The sequence below is a fragment of the Tamandua tetradactyla genome, chromosome 21, assembly GCF_023851605.1.
Source record: "Tamandua tetradactyla isolate mTamTet1 chromosome 21, mTamTet1.pri, whole genome shotgun sequence".
In the NCBI taxonomy this organism is placed as follows: Eukaryota; Metazoa; Chordata; class Mammalia; order Pilosa; family Myrmecophagidae; genus Tamandua; species Tamandua tetradactyla.
This window is the reverse complement of record NC_135347.1, coordinates 53,419,678-53,441,235: the sequence shown is the minus strand read 5'-3', so window position 1 is coordinate 53,441,235 and position 21,558 is coordinate 53,419,678. Positions and strand designations below refer to the sequence as shown.

The 21,558-nt window shown below is 38.0% G+C and overlaps 1 protein-coding gene across 9 annotated transcripts in view; it reads left to right on the top strand.

Annotated features, from left to right (window-relative positions):
* Positions 1 to 21,558, top strand: part of SCAMP1 (secretory carrier membrane protein 1) — a 161,585-nt gene that overhangs the window by 397 nt on the left and 139,630 nt on the right. The window contains exon 1 of one of the 9 annotated variants that reach the window (XM_077139353.1): positions 228 to 351. The exons of 3 other annotated variants lie outside the window; for them this stretch is intronic. In XM_077139353.1, coding sequence (XP_076995468.1) covers positions 322 to 351 — 30 coding nt within the window. In that variant the 5' untranslated portion in view covers positions 228 to 321. Of the gene's footprint in view, positions 1 to 227; positions 352 to 432; positions 1,717 to 21,558 lie in introns of those variants that run through there. 5 more of the 9 variants (XM_077139355.1, XM_077139360.1, XM_077139357.1 and 2 more) reach the window with 5 other exon arrangements.

The following is a 21,558-nucleotide window of genomic DNA, read 5'->3' as shown; positions in this document are numbered from 1 at the left end:
GCGTCCAGCCGGCCCTCCTCCGCGGGCCCAGCTGGGGAGGGTCGTGCCTCCGCGGCTCCTGGGCTCGCGCCCCAGCAGAGGTCCCGGCAGGCCCAGCCCGCCCTCGGGATGCGGAGAGTGAGCGCCCAGGGCCGACGGACTGGCCACCTGCCGGCCAAGTGTGACTGGCCGGGCCGGGGCGGGGGCCGGGAGGCGGCGGAGGTGGGCGCCCGCCCTCGGTGTGTGTGTGGGGGTTGTCATAGGGACTGGAGGCAGCGTCGGTGGCGAGCTGCGCGGGGGTGAGGGCAGAGCTGAGAGGAGAGGAGTGAGGTGAGGGCGCGGATGAGATGGGAGGAGGAGCAGAGAAGTGAGGTGAGGGCGCAGAGTGCGCTGCGGAGAAAAAAAAAGGTTGGGGGCTGTGGTTTTATTTTCTAAACTTGTGTTGCACCCCCGCACCACCAGCGGCGCTGCCCCCCCCCCGTTAGGTTGAGGTTGGGGGTCCTGATTTCAAAGCAGTGTTAAAATAAACATATCTTGAAAACAATAGTGCACGTGGACATCTTTCCAAGTGCTCCCAGCAAAGTAGACGACGGGGTATTTTCCAAGCCCCGAGTGCGTCACCAGCTCCGTGGACCGTAATGAGGATACCATTTCCTCTGGGAGGAAAACGTCCTGCCCTCCTCGAGCGGACCTTACCAACCCCGGCTTGGGAAGGGCCTGCACAGAAACCCGCAAGATACGGGGCTGAGATGTGCCTCTGCGCTTGAATTAATGCAGCACCTAAACAAACTGTTTAATTTAAAAATAGGGCGGGTTTCTCAATGAGCCGTGGCTGCACGTGAACATTTTTCTTTTTTCTAACAATTGGTTTAAGTCAGTTGTTTAGTTGTTAATCTCTCTTGGATATGTGCAGTAGTAACTTTAATTTGTGGTAGCAAGTGCCGCTTATGGCTTGTTGAGTTTTCATCTGGTTTTTCTCCTGGCTTTATTTGTTATTTAGAATCCTGGAACGGGAAAAATAGCCCTATTCTGATTATTAGTCTCATAATTTCATGAAGTATTATCTGAGTGAAATGATCCTGGTTGTTATTGACAACTTGATCAGGCTGTAGAAAGGTGGAATAGTTTCTGTCACTATTGTATTGCTTCTGATGTCTCTTCAAATTCTGCACAACTGGTTTGAAACTTTCAGGCTTTTACAGATGATATGGTTGCATTTTAAGGGGAACTTTTTTTTCTGCCAGAAGTTTTGTTTTAGTATTGTGCACACTTCCATGTTGTGGCAAATAATTTTAAACCATAGACGTTCTGAAGAGACATTTCATAAATTGCCAAATGGTGTTATTGTAGAATATTTTGAAGGGATAAAATTAAGATCTTGTTAGCTTTTCCTGTTTGAGATAATTCAGTGATGCTGTTTAGTCAACATCTGACAGTTTGGCTGTCTGTTTTCTATTTGGTCATCCTATTTCATGGCTCATTTCACGTAGCTGATTCTCTTGTTGGGGCAAGATACTGTCTTCTTAGCTCAGACTGCTCTTTTGTGACATCTAATGTTGCCATGACTCTTTCCTCTTTTGACGCTTTAAAGGTCGCTGTAGTAATTTCTAAACCCCAAAGTAGTTTTTAACAGTCATTCCGTATGGTATAAAAATTAGAAACCTTTTCTGTCCTTTGTCAGTGGATGGAGTAAGGGGACAATGATTATTCAAGTTTATAAAATGCTTCAGTGGCTAGGTAATTTATGTCTAAAGAAGACTTGGTTGTTTTTTTGTTTATGGTCTTTTTCTGTGTTTTGGTACTGGCTCAACACTTTCTGTGTATCTGTCTCTCTTTTCCCTTGTGTTCAGCTGCCTTCCCTTTTGCCAATTTAAAGCTTTACAACTATAGATCATTATTTTTCCTCCTCTTTCTACTTTTGGCTTTCTTCTGTATTTGTGTGGTATTTGAATGTTCCGATCTTCTCTCTGTAAATCTAAAAAGTTCCTAGACTCATATTTGTGTTACCTTGTGATCATCTTTCTTTTTGAATCTCTTATTTTCCGTGTTTGAAATGTTTTGATATTTGATATAAATTATTTTCAAAATATATGCTTCATATTTGGTAACATCCTAATTTCTTTCTTTTTCATTAAGTCCTATTTGGTATTCATTGTTTTTTTTGTTGTTGTTCTTTAACATTTCTTTTCCTTCTTCTTTTCCTTCACTTTTTTGTTTTTCAACATGGGTAGGCACCAGCAAACAAACCCAGGTCTCTGGCATAGTAGGCGGGAACTTTGCCACTGAGCTACTGTTGCTCTTTCCTGCACTTTTATGTTAACGTTTTGCAAGCAGCTTCACTTGAGCCATGTCATGAAAATAATTTTTGAGTATAGTCTGTTTAGATAATAGAACCACAATGCTTACTTGATTTTTTCAGCTGTTGTGATGTTATTTGTTGAGTGTGTTTCATTCATTTTTTTTGAGTACCTGCTTTATTCGAAGTGCTTTTAGTTTCAGTGAATGGTTTTGTAGAATGTTAATGGTTTTAATTGTGCACCAAGAAACTTGGAGTAACTGAAATGTGTAATAATTCAAAATAAAGATGGATTATTACTTAAGGAAGGTTTCTGACAATGCAACTTGAATTACTATAATATGATTTTAAAGCTAGAGAAGAAAATATTTTCCATGTAGTCATTATGTATTTATTGAACGGTTGCTGTATGCCTCTTGTCTTCTCTTTGGTAGCTCATTTGTTTATTCATCCATTCAACAGATATTGAAGAAATATCTTTATCCTTAAAGATATTCATCTAACTTGGTAATAAACATACTTGGAAAGTAAAATGGTCTAATAACTAGTGGAGGCAAATAATATAAGCTCTTATAAGACAGTGTAAGAGTATGATTATGTGCCAGAATGAATGCATTTTCATCGGAGGGAGCAATTAATAGGTGGTCAGAAAATCTTCGTGACGTCTAATATGCTGTGTGTTTAATATGCTAATTGTTTGAATTAGAAAATTAATTATAGAAATAAAGTAATTTTTAGACTAGAGAGTCAAAATTTCAGAGCTGGGTAGGGTAAATCTCAAAATGTATTCAGTCAGTTCTCATTTTATGGATTGGGAAAAAAAAAAAGACTCGAAGAGGTTAACTTTTTCATTGTTTTATATCCAGGTGTAGGTAGTATAGAATAAGCATTAGAATTTGGGTCTCTTGATTCCTGGTCCACTGGGTTCCTTGGTTGCATTTATGACAATGAAATTATTGTGTATTTGGAGCTTAATATGAGGCTGTCATGGAGAGGCACAGGTAAGTGTTTGAATGTTTTGACTCGAGTTAAAAAAGACCTGAGTGAGGCCTTGGAAAGTTACTTAACCTTTCTAGGCCTCAGTCTCCTATTCTGTAAAATAGGTTAATAGCACCTTCTCCGTAGGATTATTAGCAGGAATTAGGTGAAAATACATTTAGCACGTAGTAAGTGCTCAGGGTGTGGTAGCTTTAGTTATGTGTAAAAATAGTATTAATAGTATTTCAAGAAATTATATTTAATCATAGTTAACCATAGTATTATTAGCTTTTAATTAGCTGAAGTCTACATTCCTTTGAATTTTCTGGAATGCTAAGGAATAGCCATTTGGATTTATGTGGACCTAAACATAAGTGTTTGGTGGGTCATAGTTGAGGAATCAAGGGCAAACCACTCAATTTTGTTTTTGACTAGGTTACCTGCTAGTTAGTGGCAGAACTGAGATGAGACTCAGTTATCTAAATACTAGTGCTTTGTCACTACACTGTGACTCTTCTTTAAAAGAAAATAACTGTATTAAAAATGAGCACAAATGAAAATTGTCTAATATTAAGAGTGTTGATTGTACAATTGAGAATAATGCAAGACATGGATTGTTTACTTTGGACGTTATCCATATACCCAATGAATGGAGGTGGCTGAAGGATACATTGACAGAGAAGTAGAATGGTGAACTGAGGTGTGTGTGTGTATGTGTGTATGTATACATATGTGTATATATGTACATATATATATATGTGTGTGTGTGTATGATGGAATACTGTGGCGCTATAGAAAGGAATGAAGTTGTGGGGCATGGAAGGAAGTGGATGAACCTTGGGGACATTGTGTGGTACAAAATAAGCCGGGAAGAAAAGAACAAATACTGTATGATCTCTTTTAGAAAATGTTAAGAAAATTGGGGCCTAGAAGTAAGCTCTTATAGCAGTCATATTTAGTCCGAAGCTGTAAATGTTATTTCTAGTTTCAGAGATGCTGTGCTGTATGTGTGCAATCTGGTATTTCCTTGGAACTTTTGAGTACCTGTGTGACACCTGACTCACAGTTGGAATTCTGCAGCTCTGAAAGTCAGCATTGCTACATACAACAACAACTGTTAAAGAAACTGAAAAAGAGATCAGGCTTCACTTAGAGATAAGGAGGAAGCCTATCTGGTTGGAACTAAGGTAAATCAGAAAACACGGATAAGGATGGCATTGTATTTTAGAATTTCCTGTACAATATGAGACCAAAGGAAGAGAGATTTATTCTGTCTAAAATCTAAATTTCCTGTAGCACAAAATCCAACTCCACCTGTCTGGATGGCTCATTTAAACAACCCAAACACATGGAGCCCAGAATGGGAATGAGGACCTGTAATTCTGTATAGTTTAATGTAATATCTGTATACCTACCAGAGTATGTTAGGCAGATAATTAAAAAGTATTGGCAAAGTCCCTGAGGGACTGGAGAAAATAATATGAAACTATTAGATTTTATTAGCAGTGAAACCCCGGATACTGTCTCAAACATCAGGGACTCCCAAGTCAGTAGGCCAAGCTCTTGATCTTGAGTCCTGCTCTTGTAAAGCTTATTTTCGTAGTGGTGAAATTAAGCCTACATGTATAGTTATGCTTAAGAGTTACTTCCAGAAAACCTCTTTTGTTGCTCAGATGTGGACTCTCTCTCTGTAAGGCTATCTGCAAGGAAAATCATTATCCTCCTCCTTTTGTGGGATATGTAAGTTCAGCTGGCAATGTAGGACGTGACTCCGAGTATGAGCCTGGCTCTGGCCTTTGGAATCGACAATACTTTCCTAACCAAAAGGGGGAAAAATGCTCAAAATAAGGTACCAGTGGCTAGAAGAGTTCAAGTTCATATAGAATCGAGAGGCTGTTCTGGAAGCTGCTCTTACATGAGCTTCAGCTAGATATTGCTGATTACCTTGGTTTGCCAAACCTCTTAACCCCAAAGAACTGCTAGGCTCTATCTGAGATTTACAAAAGTTTCACACACTGTTACTTTTCAGAAACCTATAACCTCCAAATGACTCCTAGGCCAGGTAAATCCTCAAACCCAAAGGGGCCAGACTTTCCAAGAACATCAATTAGTTCCTTCTTGTAGTTGATATTATTGATACCCCTTTCAAACATGAAAAATTTAGAATGGGCATAACCCAAATACCCCTAAAGATTGGGAGAAGGGTCAAAGCAGAAGGATTTATGACAGAGAAGATAGGCTTTAATAAATAAATATAACTGCTGAATCACAGATTGATATTTTGATTAGTCTCCAGTGTCTTGGAGCAGTTAGAAGGAAAAACTTGAAATTGTGGAATTGTAATCCATATCAAACTCTGACATCTGTTCTATAACAGCTTGTTACAGTGTACTTTGAAATTTATTGCTTTTTTGTATATATGTTTTATTTCACGGTAAAAAGTGTTTTTAAAAAATGATCGCTTTGATTCCCGGTGCCTGCCCAAGAAAAAAAAAGAATGAGGTGTGCATTTTGTCTTGGCCTCAAAAATTAGTTGTATTTTATTTAAATAGTCTTTTAAAAATAGCCTACAATTCAGCATTATCAGTGTTATTTCTCTGTTATGGCAATTTCACTGCATACAGTTTAATTGAAGTTGAACATTACAGATTTTATCATTAAAAAGTGATCCAGAATTCAAGAACGTTATCTGTTTAGTTTTCATTTACAATAAGTTGATGTCCCTCCTTTCTTATCTGTTTAAAATTTGAGTCTGCAGATTGGGTAGCATTAGAAAAGGGTTCTGAGGATTTCTTCTGTGATAGCCACATCTTGAAAACTTCATCCTTAAACAACTTGGGACACTGTTATTTATAGTCTGGTATTTTAGGGCCATGTCAGTTGTATGAGTTCCTCCTTACTTTTCCTTAGATTGCTGTTTTGAAAAAAAACATGTATTGAACTGCTGATTGTATTTCATATTTGCAAATTAAGATGCCATCCATAGTAAGATGCACTGTTATTTTACTATTGTCTAAGTCATCTATTGCTGTATAATAAACAAGTGGCTTAAAACAGCATTTATTTGCTCATGATTCTATAATTCAGTCTAGACTTAGCTGGACTTATTATTATCATTATTTTTTAATGTTCTTGCCTGGAATCATAAATGTGGCTTCAGTCATTTGGCAGCTTGACTGGGACTGAATGGTTTAAGATGTACTCGTTCAAGTGTTTGGCAGTTATCTGTGACTAATAGAGGAGGCAGCAACTGATTCTTTTTAATATGGCCTTTTTATTAGGAAAAGCCCATGATTTGTTCCTAGTAGCAGCAGTGGTTCAAGAGAGCAAGAGTGAAAGATACAAGCTTTCTTGAGCCATATGTTACTTCTCCATGGTCAAAACAAGCCCTGGGGCCAGCCCCAGATTAAAAAAGAAGTGGGAAAGATTAAACTTCACTTCTTGACTTGAGGGGTTGTGGAAAATTTGTGACCATTATTAATCTCCACAATCTGCCCTTTTGACATTATTTACTTTCTTCTCTATGCAAAACACATTCATCCTTTGAGATCTTCAGAAATCTTTTTCATTGAGGCCTCAAGCTTGAAGTCCATGATCCTATATTTAACATTAGGTTCTTATATAGATGACACTCCTTTGACACAGCCCTGCTTGATGCAGACCTATGAATTGAAAATATACAGCCAGAATAAAAATGGTGAGACAGACACTCAGTAGACACTCCTGTTCAAATATAGAAGTAGGAGGCACATGGCAGTCTCTGGTCCATAGCAATTCTGAAATCCAGCCAGGCACAATGTCAGGTTAACTGGTGAGTGTTCCTTGAATATCCAGTTCTAATACCTGGGAGTGGTTCCCTAATCTATTATTTGAGTATACTTTTGGCTCCACATGTTGAGAATTCCTTTATTTTCCCATCGGAAATTAACCCTGTGTGCAGCTGAGTACCGTTTCGGTTTGCTTTCACCCCACTGAAGAGGAGGTCAGAAGCCTCTTCTCATTTCTAAATATCTCTGTTTGTTTTACTTCAGGCTGATAAAACTCTCTTCTTTTTAATCTGATCAGGGTTCACACCATGCCACATCCACAATTCTTTTAAAAAAAAGTCCTGTTGACTTAGGATGAAATGACAGGATGCTATGGCTCAACACCGTAAAGATATTTAGAAAATCTTTTGTTTAGGTTGGGAATCTCCTATGGTCAATGGAAGATCTCAGGCAGTTTCATTAGAGGCTGCTGGTGTGGATAGAGTACCTCACATCTGTTACCTGACAAAACTGGTAGTTACAACACAGTTCTACTTTGATGTCATAACTTTGACAATAGTCATACTTGGGATGATGGTGATTGTGAAAAATTTTGAAAGCTAACTGTGCTTGTGTTTGTATTATTACCAAAAAAAGTTCCAGAGCACAATTCTATTTAGTAGTGCTGCATGCAATGGTAATTTATTGAATATTTTCTTATTATGAATCACTAATGTGATATAGTTGCTTAAAAAAATATATTGGATGAATGAAATTAGTAACCAGTTCCTAAAAGCTAATAATTCTACAATACTTTATTACAGTCATATTATATGGGGGTATTGACCATGATTGCAAGTGCATCTTTGAAAGTGGTTTGAACAAGGTAGGATGTGCTCAAAGAAGGCAGACAGAATAGTTATGAATCTAGAATTGAGTCCCAGGAAGAATCATTTAAATTACCTAATGGCTGTAGTCTACAGAATACAACGGAAAAACATAAGACCTGCCTCCCGAAACTTACAGAGTTCTTTGTTGGTTGAATGAATAAACATATTCTTTGTTGCTTCAGAAAAAAAAACAAAAACAAAAACTAAGGCTAATTGGCAGAGTTTACAGGAAAGTAGGTCTTGTCCTAACAAGATCTGTGACTAGTCTGACTGCCTTTTGGTAGGAAGTTGGTCTAGCACTTGAAGGAATTCTAGCAGAAATTGACTGATCTATCAGGGATGCTATGGTAAGATTTGTGTCTCAAGTTTTTTTTTTACTTTGGAACTCTATAATTGTTACATTTTTGTGCCTATATGGACTACTTTGTGGTGCATAAACTCTCTCATACTTTAATATATTGGATATTGGAATTGAATCTGATCATCCCAGTTAGAGAGTGGGCTTTATGTTCTAGGTCTGCCATGGTGAGTCTCAGCTTCTACAGAGAGAGTAGTCCTAAGTGGTTGCTTACACATAGGTGATCATATTCTCTGTTTTGTGACTTTTGCTACCCTGGCCTCAGCTCATTGGATCTGACAAAGATACCTGGCCTAAGGGAAGCCAGTCTCTGAGCTGAACAGGAGCATATACAATGATTTGGTCCAAAAATTTTGTCCCAACGGGGACAGTGATGGTTAACTGAGTTATCTTTCTCAGGAATGAAACCTGAAACCACAGAGAAAAAGTCAGAGAGTTGGTAATGAAAATACATGGAAATACACAGATATGAGGAAGGAGCTGAATTATCTCAATGGTGAAACATTGGAGTAGGAATCATCTGACCAGGGCAGTGGGGCCTGCTAGAATTCCTCTCCCTCACTAGAGATGCCTTTGTGTTATCAGAGAAATTACCATGTCTTGAAGAATCGTAGTCTCTCTGAAGCTTGGCATCCTTTTTTCTGCAGGTATCTCTAAAACTACACCCCCCGCCCCAGTTTCCCAGCTTCCATATGGGAAGATAAAAGGTGTGGAAAGTAAAAGATGACATGGATGTTAGTTGGATTTGATCTTATAACAGATCCCCTTACCACTTTTATTCTGTATCAGTTGTCTCTACGGAGGCAGTCTTTACTGTCCTTGGGCATTTGACTCCCCTGCTCCCTGTAAGAACCACTACAAGAAGCCGTTGTAGACTCACCCTCAGGGAACAATACAGCAATCCCTTTCTTCCTTGGATTTGGCTTTGGGTGCTTTTCAGAATTATTAATGCCAATTAGGTAGGTTTGACATGGGCAAGGATGCAGCTCTCTTAAAGAAAAATTCAATGCAGTTAGTTGTGTAAAGAATAATTGAATATAGTTGTGTTCTGGTTCTTGGTTGGTAGTTTTTTTCATTTAGCACTTTGAAGATGTCATCCACCTGCTTTCTTGCCTCCATGGTTTCTGATGAGAAATCGGTATTTAATCTTAATGAGGCTCCCTTGTATGTGACATGCTGCTTCTCCCTTGCGGCTTTCAGAATTCTCTTGTCATCTTTGGCATTCAGCACTTTGATTATAGTATGTTCTAGTGTTGATCTATTTGTATTTATCCCATTTGGAGTTCATTGAATATCTTGAATGTGTGTTCCATTAAATTTGGGACTTTTTAGCCATTATTTTTTTGAATATTCTCTTTTGTCCTTTTCTTTCTTTTCCTTCTAGGATTCCCACAATGCATGTATTGGTACATCTGAAGGTGTCCCACAAGTTCCTCAGTCACAGATTACTTTTTTCATTCTTTTTTCTTTTGTCACCTCAGATTAAGTGATTTCTGTTATCTTCAGGTTCATTGAGTTCTTTCTGCATCTTGTCCCGGGTATGTGGTGTGTGGCCCTAAGAATTCCCTCATTTTCACGTGATTGAATGTTCTTATTGCCCTAGGAAGCATTATTTTTCATGGTGCCAGGCACTGCATTCCTGGGCACTGCATTGTATGTCCCGCACCTGGCACTGCTTTGGCCTAGACAGCCAAAGGATTTGACTTTTCTGCTACAGTATTCTGTAGGAGAGCTCTGTGCACTGTCTCTGTGTGCAGGACAAGTTCCAGGATGACGAATCTGTGATGAGTATCCTGGTTCAGTTCTTCAGGCTGCCACAAGACAGATTGGCACAGACATACGTGGTCCCAGTATATGCATAAGAATTACCCTGTTCCTTTTGGAACCAAGACCAGGGACTCTCAGTTGGAGCTCAGGCTGGCTCCCTACCTAACAGGTGAGGAGATGAGGAGAGGCCATCTACGGCACCATGAGATTCTACAGTGTACTGTTTTAAGCTGCTTTTCTGCTTGATTTGGCATTTGCCCTGTTAGTGTAATACTTTAACTATTTTCTGGAGTTTTGAGAAAGATGTTTCTGTCAATTGTTCTTGCTCAAAGCTTCTTTGATCCATACTACCTTAGATCAGTAGTAATTTCCAACATTCTGATTGGGGCAGAGAAGCATACCTAATTTTGACGTCTTAGGAAATCAGATGTTCAGTCACTAAATTTTATTAAATTGCTACAAATAAGTGGCATATTGTAAAATGCAAATTAAATGTTCCCAAGTCTAAAAGAAGCACAATAAATGCTTTTTCCAAGGGGATTTTAAATTTTTTAATGAAAGTGTTTATATTTGAATCTTAGGTGGTCTTAGCCACCATTTAGAGAACAGTTTATAAGAAGATGTTCTATGATTATACATATTGGAGGTCAACATTTCTCTGTTCTTAACCTGGTGTTCAGGATATTAGAGGAGGGGTTTGTCTTCCATTGGTAGAGGTTAGTAGGTAAGAGTGTGGATTCTGGAACCAGGCTGCTTGGGTTTGCTTTACTAAATCTTAGGTAGGTGACCTTAGACAAATTCCTTATTAATTTCTCTGCCTTCAGTTTTTATTTGTTGCTTCTTTTATATTTCTTGTAGTGTCAGCGTTTTCTTTTTTGAATTGAGACAAGGGTAGGAAGCTCTTAAAATAACAGATAAAGAAAATAAATAATAGTGCAAGATTATATTTGGTTGCAACATGTGATTATTCCTCCATTTCATCCCTAAATTGCCTGTATTTTCTAAGACAAATTCTACTTTTTATTGACTTTTAAACTTTTTTGGCATTAACAGAAATAGTAACAAAAATAAAACGTACAAATTACTGGTTGCCTTACAAAGCTTAGGGGTTTTAGAAGCTATTATATATCAGAACTTGAACTGTGGGTAATAGTATGGAGAGCTTATTTTATTTTTATGACAAGTTACCTCGTGATGTAGGTTTTATTTAAATGCTGGAGAGTTGTACACTTGGTTTTTTAATGTTGGCGAATTTTGAAAAAGACATCTAAGTGGTTATTTATTGTATTTGGGTATCATAGTTCTAAAATTTGTGATTATTTTTTCAAGCCATGGGAATATAGCAGGAGATGAATCCCCGGTCTCAAAATTGGAACTTTCAACATTTTTTTCCTCATAGGTACGTGTTGTAGAGAATGCTTATATTTGATGGTACTGTGTTTTTAAATATTGGCTTGAGGAATTTAATCACCATTTAGAATTTGGTTCATAAGAAAATGTTCTATAAATTATACATTTACTTTGTGTGAAAAAAACTTTTAAAATGTCTAGAATATGACTAAATATTAAGAGCTTTTAAAATGTTTACAGATCTTTGCTTGCCTTTAAAGAACAGTAACAAAGATCCCATTAGTCTTGGTGGAGAACTGCTATATATAAAACCAACTTCTTTGTGCAAAAAGCTCTGACAGTTTACTGAAAAGAAAGGATATTTATGTGGGAGGGACCTGCTGTTCTCCTACTTCGAAGATACCAATTCAGTTACTCATTCTTTAGTGGTCAGTGTGGATTTGATTAGAGGATCAGTTGAACAAAGATGTGACCAAGTATTTCCCCGTTGTGCCTGACCAATCTCTACTTTTGATGGCTGTAGACTTATATTGGGACATCTAGCTCTATTAGCAACCCAGTTTTTCCAGTTTCAATAATTTTGGTGATTTAGTATAATAGATTGGTGATTTAGTATAATTTAGTATAACATAAGTCTCTAACTTTAGGATTCAAACTGTGGTGTCAGTGTAATCCTTGATTACTATCCCCCTAGCCTCTTCTTTCCTTACTTCATTCCTAATGAGCATTTCTATTAATTAAGGAGAACACTTAGTGATTTGGTATTCTAGATTTTGAAGTCCTGTTGATTTATAGCTACCCGGTTTGCAGCACTTCTTTCAAACAATACTACATTTGGTTATCTTTTGAGCATCTTTATTGAGAGATGACACATGTCATACAGTTCATTCATTTGAAGTGTACAGTTCAATGGTTTTAGTATATTTAGAGTTGTGCAACTATTGCTACAATCAATTTTAGAGAATTTTCTTCATCCCCAAAATAAACACCATACCATTCAGCAGTCACTCCTCATTTTCCCCAGACTACTCCAGCAATAGGCAGCCACTGGTCAGCCTTTTGGACATTTCATATAAATCGTGTCATATAACATGTAGTCTTTTATGGTTGGCTTCTTTTAACTTATGATGTATTCAAGGTCTGTCCATGTTGTAGCATGCTTCATTATGTCATTTATTTTTTTGTTTTGTTTTTTAAACCTTTTTTCATTGTATAATATAACATGTATATAAAGCAAAGAAATATAGAAGCAATAGTTTTCAAAGCACTCATCAGAAAGTGGTTATGGGTAACCCAGAGTTTGTCATGGGCTACCATACTATCCTCTCATTGGTTTCCTTCTAGCTGCTCCAAAATATAGGAGGCTAGAGAGCTTAAATACTTTATTATCATAGTCAACTTTTTTGGTACTTCTTTTTTTGTGAACAATAACATATATATGAAAAAGCTATAAATTTCCAAGCACAGCACCACAATTAGTTGTATAACATATTTCAGATTTTGATGTGGGTTACAATTTCACAATTTTAGGTTTTTACTTCTAGGTGCTCTGAAATGCTGGAGACTGAAAGAGATACTGATTAAATGATTAAGCATTCATATTCATTTGTTAAATCCTATCTTCTATGTATACTTCCACCATCACCTTTGATCTTTCCATACCTCTCTTTGGGATTCTTTGGGCTATGGCAATTCTGAATTTTTAATATTGGAAGGGTCTGTCACTGATATGGGGTAGGGAGATGGAAATATCTGATATTCTGGAGAGGCTGGGCTAGTTGTCAGGACTTATCTGGACCAGGGACCCATTTGGAGGTTGTAGGTTTCTGGGAAGTTACTCTAGTGCCTAGAATCCTTGTGGAATCTTATAAATTGCCCTAGGTGTTCTTTAGGATTGGCTGGAATGGTCCTGGTTGTGGGTGGGCAGGTTATGATAGGTAGCAAGGTCTACCTGAAGCTTGCGTAAGAGCAACCTCCAGTGTAACCTCTTGACTCTATTTTGAACACTCTCCCTGCTACTGATACTTTCTTAATTATACTTCTTTTCCCCCTTTTGATCAAGATTTAATTGTTGATCCCACGGGGCCAGGTCTGGATTCATCCCTGGGAGTCCTCTCCCATGTTGCCAGGGAACTTTCACCCCTTGATGTCATGCCTCACACAAGGGGGAGGGCAATGATTTCACTTGCAGAGCTGGGCTTAGAGAGACTGAGGTCACATCTGAGCAACAACAGAGGTCTTCCAGGGGTAACTCTTACGCATGCATATAGGTAGTCTGAGCTTCTGTGCTACCTACATAAGCTTCACAAGAGTCAGCCTCATGATTGAGGGCACGGTCCATTGATTTGGGTGTCCCTAAAGTTTGACACAGTATCAGGGGATTCTCTCATTGTAAGGTTTAATAGTTCCATAATCTTTCTCCCTTCCCTCAGGGGACTTTGCCAACACTTTTATTTTTTTTAATTAAAATTTTTTTTAAAAAAATATGACAACAAAGAAACACAAACATTCTTAACATATGATCATTCCATTCTACGTATATAATCAGTAATTCACAATATCATCACATAGTTGCATATTCATCATCATGATCATTTCTTAGAACATTTGCATCAATTCAGAAAAAGAAAAAGACAAAAGAAAAAAATCCATACATACCATACCCTTTACTCCTCCTTTTCTTTTTTTAATTAATTAATTTTTTTATTTATGATACGTAACCACATACAAAGGCATTCTTATCACATGATCATTCCATTCTTGTTATATAATCAGTAACTCACACTATCATCACATAGTTGTATATTCATCATCATGATCATTTCCTAGAATGTCTGCATCAATTCAGAAAAAGCAATAAAAAGAAGACAAAAAAAAATTCATCCGTACCATACCCCTTACCCCTCCCCTTCACCGATCACCAGCATTTCAATATACTAAATTTATTTTAACATTTGTTCCCCCCATTATTTATTTAATTTTTAATCCATATGTTTTACTTGTCCATAGATAAGGTAGACAAGGGGAGCATCAGACACAAGGCTCTTACATCCACACAGTCACACTGCGACAGCCATATCATCATACAGTTATCTTCAAGAAACATGGCCACCAGAGCACAGCTCCACATTTTCAGACAGTTCCCTCCAGCCTCTCTGTTACAACTTGACTAACAAGGTGCTATCTATTTAATGCCTAAGAATAACCTCCAGAATAACCTCTCGACTCTGGAATCTCTTAGCCATTGACCCTTTATTTTGTCTCATTTCGCTCTTCTCCCTTTTGGTCGAGAAGGTTTTCTCAATCCCTTGATGCCAGGTCCCAGCTTATTCTAGGATTTTTGTCCCATGTTTCCAGGAAGGTCCACATCCCTGGAAGTCATGTCCCACATGGAGAGGGGCAGAGCAGTGAGTTTGCTTGTGGTTTTGACTGGGAGAGAGAGGCCACATATGAGCAAAAAAAGAGGTTCTCTTGGGGGTGATTCTTAGGCCTAATTTTAAGTAGGCTTAACCTTTGTGAGGTTAAGTTTCATATGAACAAGCCCCAAGATTGGGGGCTCAGCCTATTGCTTTGGTTGTCCCCACTGCTTGTGAGAATATCAAGAATTCTTCACCTGGGGAAGTTGAATTTTCCTCCTTTCTCACCATTCCCCCAAGAGGACTTTGCAAATACTTTTTTATTCAGTTAAACCTCCTAACTCTTGTCCCTGACCCCATTATTTACATCTGCTGTTGTTGTGGTAGTGCTGCTGGTTTCCTTTTGAACATAGCTCATAGCATGCAATGGCAGTTTTCCTCCTGTACCTTGGACTTAAATGCTCTTTGTTCAAGAATCTTATCTTTGAAGTAATTCTTACATGAACTCATTCAGATTTCTAGTGTGAGTCAGTGGGACACATAAGTCTATACAACCCCTTTCAATCTTGTTCATTTTCAATATGATAATATTACTTCTAGACCCACTAGAGAATCACCTTTGCTCCTATCTATTTCCTTACATTGGAGTTTAACCTCATTAACTAATGGTTCACCCATCTCTAGCTTCTATGTGTCTCTAAGTCCCCTGTATTCTATATTATAAGTCTCTGATTACACTTTTATGCTGGTCATAAAAGTGGAATCATACAGTATCTATCCTTTTGTGTCTGGCTAATTTCACTCAGCATTATGTCCCCAAGGCTCATCCATCTTGTCATGTGCTTCAGGATGTATTTTATCCTACTGCTGCATAATGTTCCATCATATGTATATACCACATTTTCTTGATCTGCTCATCTGTTTTGTTTGTTTCCATCTTTTGGTGATTGGGAATAATACTGCGATGAACACTGGTGTTCAGATGTCTTTTGTGTCACTGCTTTCAGCTCCTCTGGGTATATACCAAGTAGTGCTATTGCTGGGTCATAGGGCAGCTCCATATTTAGTTTCCTTAAGGAACCACCAAACACTCTTCCATTGTGGCTGCACCATTGTACATTCCCACCAGCAATACCAAAGTGTCCCAGTTTCTCCACATCCTCTCCGACATTTATAGTTTCCTGATTGTTTATTAGCAGCCATTCTTATTGGTGTTAGGTGGTATCTCATTGAGTCTTGATCTGCATTTCCTTTATAGCCTGTGAAAATGTGCATCTCTTCATGTGCTTTTGAGCCATGTGTATTTGCTCTTCAGAAAAATGCCTGTTCATATCTTTAGCCCATTTGATAATTGAATTGCTTGTTCTTTTGTTGTGGAATTGTATGATTTCTTTGTATATATAGGAAATCAAGCCTTTGTCTGATATACGATTTGCAAATATTTTCTCCCATTGAGTTGGCTTCCTCTTCACCTTTATGACAGAGTCTTTTGAGATGCAGAAGCATTTGAGTTTGAGGAGTTCCCATTTATCTATTCTTTCTTTTGTTGCTTGTGTTTGGGGTATAAAGTTTAGGAAGCTACCTCCTATTACTAGGTCTTGGAGATGTTTCCCTACATTTTCTTCTAGAAGGTTTATGGTACTAGTTCTTCTTATATTTAGCTGTTTGATCCACTTTGAGTTAATTTTTGTGTAGGGTATAAGATAGGGGTTCTTTTTCATTCTCTTGGCTGTTGATATCCACTTCTTCCATGTCCAATTATTGAAAAGACTATTTTGTCCCAGTTGAGAGGATTTGGGGGCCTTGTCAAAAATCGGTTGACCTATAGATTTGGTGATCTTATTCTGCATTCTCAATTAGATTCCGTTGGTTGATGCTTCTGTCTTTGTGCCAGTACCATGCTGTTTTGACCACTGTGGTTTTGTAATAGGTCTTAAAGTCAGGGAGTGTTAATCTTGACATTTCAGTCTTCTTTTTTAGGATGCTTTTTAGCTATTCGGGATCTACTTCCCTTCCAGATGAATTTGGTAGTTAGCTTTTCCAAATTTTCAAAGTAGGTTGTTGGAATTTTGATTGGTACTGTGTTGAATCTGTCAATCAATTTGGGGAGAATTGACGTCTTAACTATATTTAGCCTTCCTATACATGAGCAAGGAATATCTTTCCACCTATTTAGATCTCATTTGATTTCTTTTAGCAGTGTTATGTCGTTTTCTGAATTCAAGTCCTTTCCATCCCTAGTTAAGTTCATTCCTAGGAATTTGATTCTTTTAGTTGCTATTTTGAGTGTAATTTTTTCCTTAACTGATTCCTCAGCTAGGTCATTGCTTGTGTATAGAAATATTAATGATTTTTGCACATTAGTTTTATATCCCACCACCTTGGTGAATTTGTCTATTAGCTCAAATAACTTTGCTATAGATTTCTCAGGATCTTCCAAGTATAGTATCATATCATCTGCAGATAATGAGAGTTTTACTTCTTCCTTTCCAGTTTGGATGCCTTTTATTTCTTTGTCCTGACTGATTGCTCTAGCTAGAACTTCTAGCACAATGTTGAATAATAGTGGTGACAGTGGGCATCGTTGTCTTGTACCTGATCTTAGGGGTAAGGCTTTCAGTCTGTCTCCATTGAGTACAATGCTGGCTATCAGTTTTTAATCTATTCTCTTTATCATATTGAGGTAGTTACGTTTGATTCCTATTTTCTGGAGTGTTTTTATCAAAAAAGGATGCTGAAGTTTGTTGAATGCTTTTTCAGTATCAGTCAAGATGATCATGTGATTTTTTTCCCTTTTGATTTGTTAATGTGCTGTATTACATTAATTGATTTTCTTGTGTTGAACCATCCTTGCATTCCTGGTATAAACTCCACTTGGTCATGGTGTATAATTCTTTTAATGTGCTGTTGAATTTGATTTGCTGATATTTCATCGAGAATTTTTGCATCTGTGTTCATTAGGGAGATTGGCCTGAGGTTTTCCTTTCTTATGGCATCTTTACCTGGTTTTGGTATTAAAATATTAGCTTCATAAAATGAATTAGATAGAGTTCCTTTTTCCTCAGTTTTTTGGAAAAGTTTGAGCAGGATTGGTGTTAGTTCTTTCTGGAATGTTTGAAAAATTCCTGTGAAGCCATTCCTCTGGGTTTTCTTTGTGGAAGGATTTTTGATGACAGATCGAATCTCTACTTGTGATTGGTTTGTTGAGATCTTCTATTTCTTCCTGAGTCAGTGTAGCTTGCTTGTGTGTCTCTAGGAATTCGTCCATTTCATCTAAGTTGCGTAGTTTGTTGATATATAGTTGTTCATAGTATCCTCTTATGATTTCTTTTAATTCTTCAGGGTCTGTGGTAATGCATCCCTTCTCATTTCTGCTTTTGTTTATTTGCATCCTCTCCTTTTTTTCTTTGTCAGTCTTGCTAGTGACTCATCAATTTTATGATTTTCTCAAAGAACCAACTTTTAGTTTTATTGGTTCTATCATTCTTTTGTTCTCCCATTCATTTATCTCTGCTTTAATCTTTGTTATATCTCTTCTCCTGTTTGTTTTGGGGTTAGTTTGCTGTTCTTTCTCAAGTTCCGCCAGGTTTGCTGTTAAGTCCTCGATTTTTGCTCTTTCTTGTTTTTAATATAGGCATTTAAGGCAATAAATTTCCCTTTCAACACAGCCTTTGCTTCATCCCATAAGTTCTGATAAGTTGTATTCTCATTTTCTTTCAAATGTATTTCATTTTCATATCAGATGATATGACCAGATAGCTGCTGATTTCTCTATCAATTTCTTCTTTGACCCACTGTTTGTTTAAGAGTTTGTTATTTAATCTCCTTATATATTTGTGAATGTTCTCACTCTTTTGTGGTTATTGAGATACAGGTTCATCCCACTGTGATCAGAGAAAGTGCTTTGAATAATTTCAGTACTTTTAAATTTAAAAAGACCTGTTTTGTACCCCAGCATAAGATCTGTCCTGGAGAATGTTCCATGAGCACTAGAGAAGAATGTGTAACCTTGGGCTGTGAGGTGCAATGACCTATTTATGTCTGTTAGGTTTAATTCATTTATCAAGTTATTTAACTTCTCTCTTTCCTTGTTGCTGTTCTGTTTGGTTGTTCTATCTATAGAGGAGAGTAGTGTATTGAATTCTCCTACTGTTATTGTTGAAACATCTATTGGTCCCTTCAGTTTTGCCAGTGTCTGTCTCATGTACTTTGGAGCTCCTTGATTGGGAGCATAAACATTTGTGATTGTTTTATCTTCTTGGTGAATTGACCGTTTAATCAGCGTATAGTATCTGTGCTGGTTCGAAAGGGTGTATGTCCCCTAGAAAAGTCATGTTTAATCAGAATTCCATTTCGTAAAGGCAGAATAATCCTTATTCAATACTGTATGTTTGAAACTGTAATCAGATCATCTCCCTGTATGATGTGATTTAGTCAAGAGTGGTTGTTAAGCTGGATTAGGTGATGACATGTCTCCACCCATTTGAGCGGGCCTTGATAAGTTTCTGGAGTCCTATAAAAGAGGAAACATTTTGGAGAATATAAGCGATTTGGAGAGAGCAGAGAATGCTGCAGCACCGTGAAGCAGAGAGTCCACAAGTCAGCGACCTGTGGAGATGAAGAAGGAAAACGCCTCCCGGGGAGCTTCATGAAATCGGAAGCCAGGAGAGAAGAAGCTAGTAGATGACACCATGTTCACCATGTATCCTTCCAGATGAGAGAGGAACCCTGACCGTGTTCATCATGTTCCTTTCCAGATGAGAGAGATACTCTGACTGTGCTTGCCATGTGCCCTTCCAGTTGAGAGAGAAACCCTGAACTTCATCGACCTGCTTGAACCGAGGTATCTTTCCCTGGATGCCTTAGATTGGACATTTCTATAGACTTGGTTTAATTAGGACATTTTCTTGGTCTTAGAACTGTAAACTAGCAACTTATTAAATTCCCCTTTTAAAAAGCTATTCTGTTTCTGGTATATTGCATTCCAGCAGCTAGCAAACTAGAACAGTGTCCTTCTTCGTCTCTTATGATGTGTTTACATTTAAAGTCTATTTTGTCTGCTATTAGTATAGCTGCTCCTGCTTTCTTTTGATTACAACTTGCGTGGAAGATTTTTTCCATCCTTTCACTTTCAATCTATTTGTATCCTTGTGTCTAAGGTGAGTCTCTTGTAAGCAGCACACCTGGATTATTTTTCTTAATCTATTCTGCCAATCTGTATCTTTTAATTGGTAAGTTTAGTCTGTTAACATTCAAAGTTATTACTGAAAAGGTGTTTCTTGATTCCGCCATCTTATCTTTTTAATTTTATTTGTCAGATCTATATATTCTTTTCCCTCTTTCTCTTTGTATTCTTTAAATTATCTTAGTGGTACTCTTCAATTTTGTGCCTTCCTCCCGACCTCCTTCTCCTGTCTTATTTTTTTCAGCTGGCAGAACCCCTTTTAGTGTTTCTTGTAGGACCTGTATCTTGTTGGCAAATTCTTTCCAGACTACCTTTTCTGTGAAAGCTTTGATTTCTCCCTCAGTTTTAAAGGACAGTTTCGCTGCACACAGAATTCTTGGCTGGAAGTCTTTCTCTTTCAGCGTCTTGAATATATTATACCACAGCCTTCTTGCCTCCAGAGTGCTAGTTGAGTAGTCTGAACTCAGTCTTATTTGATTTCCCGTGTATGTAGTAGATTGTTTTTCTCTTGCCACTTTCAGGATTTTCTGCTTCTTTTCAGCATTTGACAGACTGATTAGAATGTGCCTTGGGTAAGGCCTATTTGAATTTATTCTGTTTGGAGTTGTTTGGCTTTCTTTGACTTGTATATTTATGTCCTTTATGAGGGTTTGGAAGTTTTCCCCCATTATATCCTCAACTACTCTTTCTAGCCTTTTACTTCTCTCTTTTCCTTCTGGGGCACCAGTGATTCTTTTATTTGTGTGCTTTGTTTTGTCTATCATTTCCCATTCACTTTTTTCCATCATTTTTTCCATTTGCTGTTTGGAGTCTTTGAAGTCAATTATCCTGTCCTCTATATCACTTATTCTTTCTTCTGTCTCTTCAAATCTGGTGTTGTGTGCCTCTAGTATGTTTTTTATTTCATCAACAGTCTTTAATCTCTGTGATTTCCGCTGTTTTTCTATTTATTCTTTCAAATTCCTTTGTGCTGTTCTACTGTCTTCTTGATCTTCTTTATATCATTTGGTATCCTGCTTATTTTAAGTAGAGTTGTGTGAACATCTTTGATTACTTCCAAAGTCTGTGTTTCCTCAGGTGTTTTGATTTGGTCATTAGGTAGGGCTATATTTGTCTACATTGTGATATGCTTAGTGATCTTCTGCTGTCTTTGTGACATGTAGATATCCTGATTGACTTACTTTCGGAGTTGATATCTTTCAGTAGTCTAAGGCCTTGTGTTTGCAGGATAGTTGTATAGCAGGAAGCAGGGCATGGGGTGGAGCGCTCAGTGTGGTGATTTGGTTCAGGCAGGTATGGGTGCAGGTTGGGATGTTATGCTGATGCTTGTGAACATGGGCACCCAGTGGCCAGGAGGATGTAGCTGTGTGGGTGCACCGGTCTGGGCAATGTAACCCTGGTGTGTGCTGGTCTAAGGCCTGGGGCCATTTGTATGCATGCGTAGAGCTGTGGCAGCAGGTCAGTCTTATGCCTTAGTGGCTTAGGGGCAGATGTGAGCCAGCTGTGCAGGTCCGCACTTTCTCAGAACGGGGAAGTGAGGATGAGGGCTGTGTGCATGCGCAGTTCTAGAATTGCTGTAAAGTTCCCAGAGCTGAATGACGTGACTGGGGGCCTGTGCACATGTGTGGGTCTGGGAGTGCTGTAAACGATGTG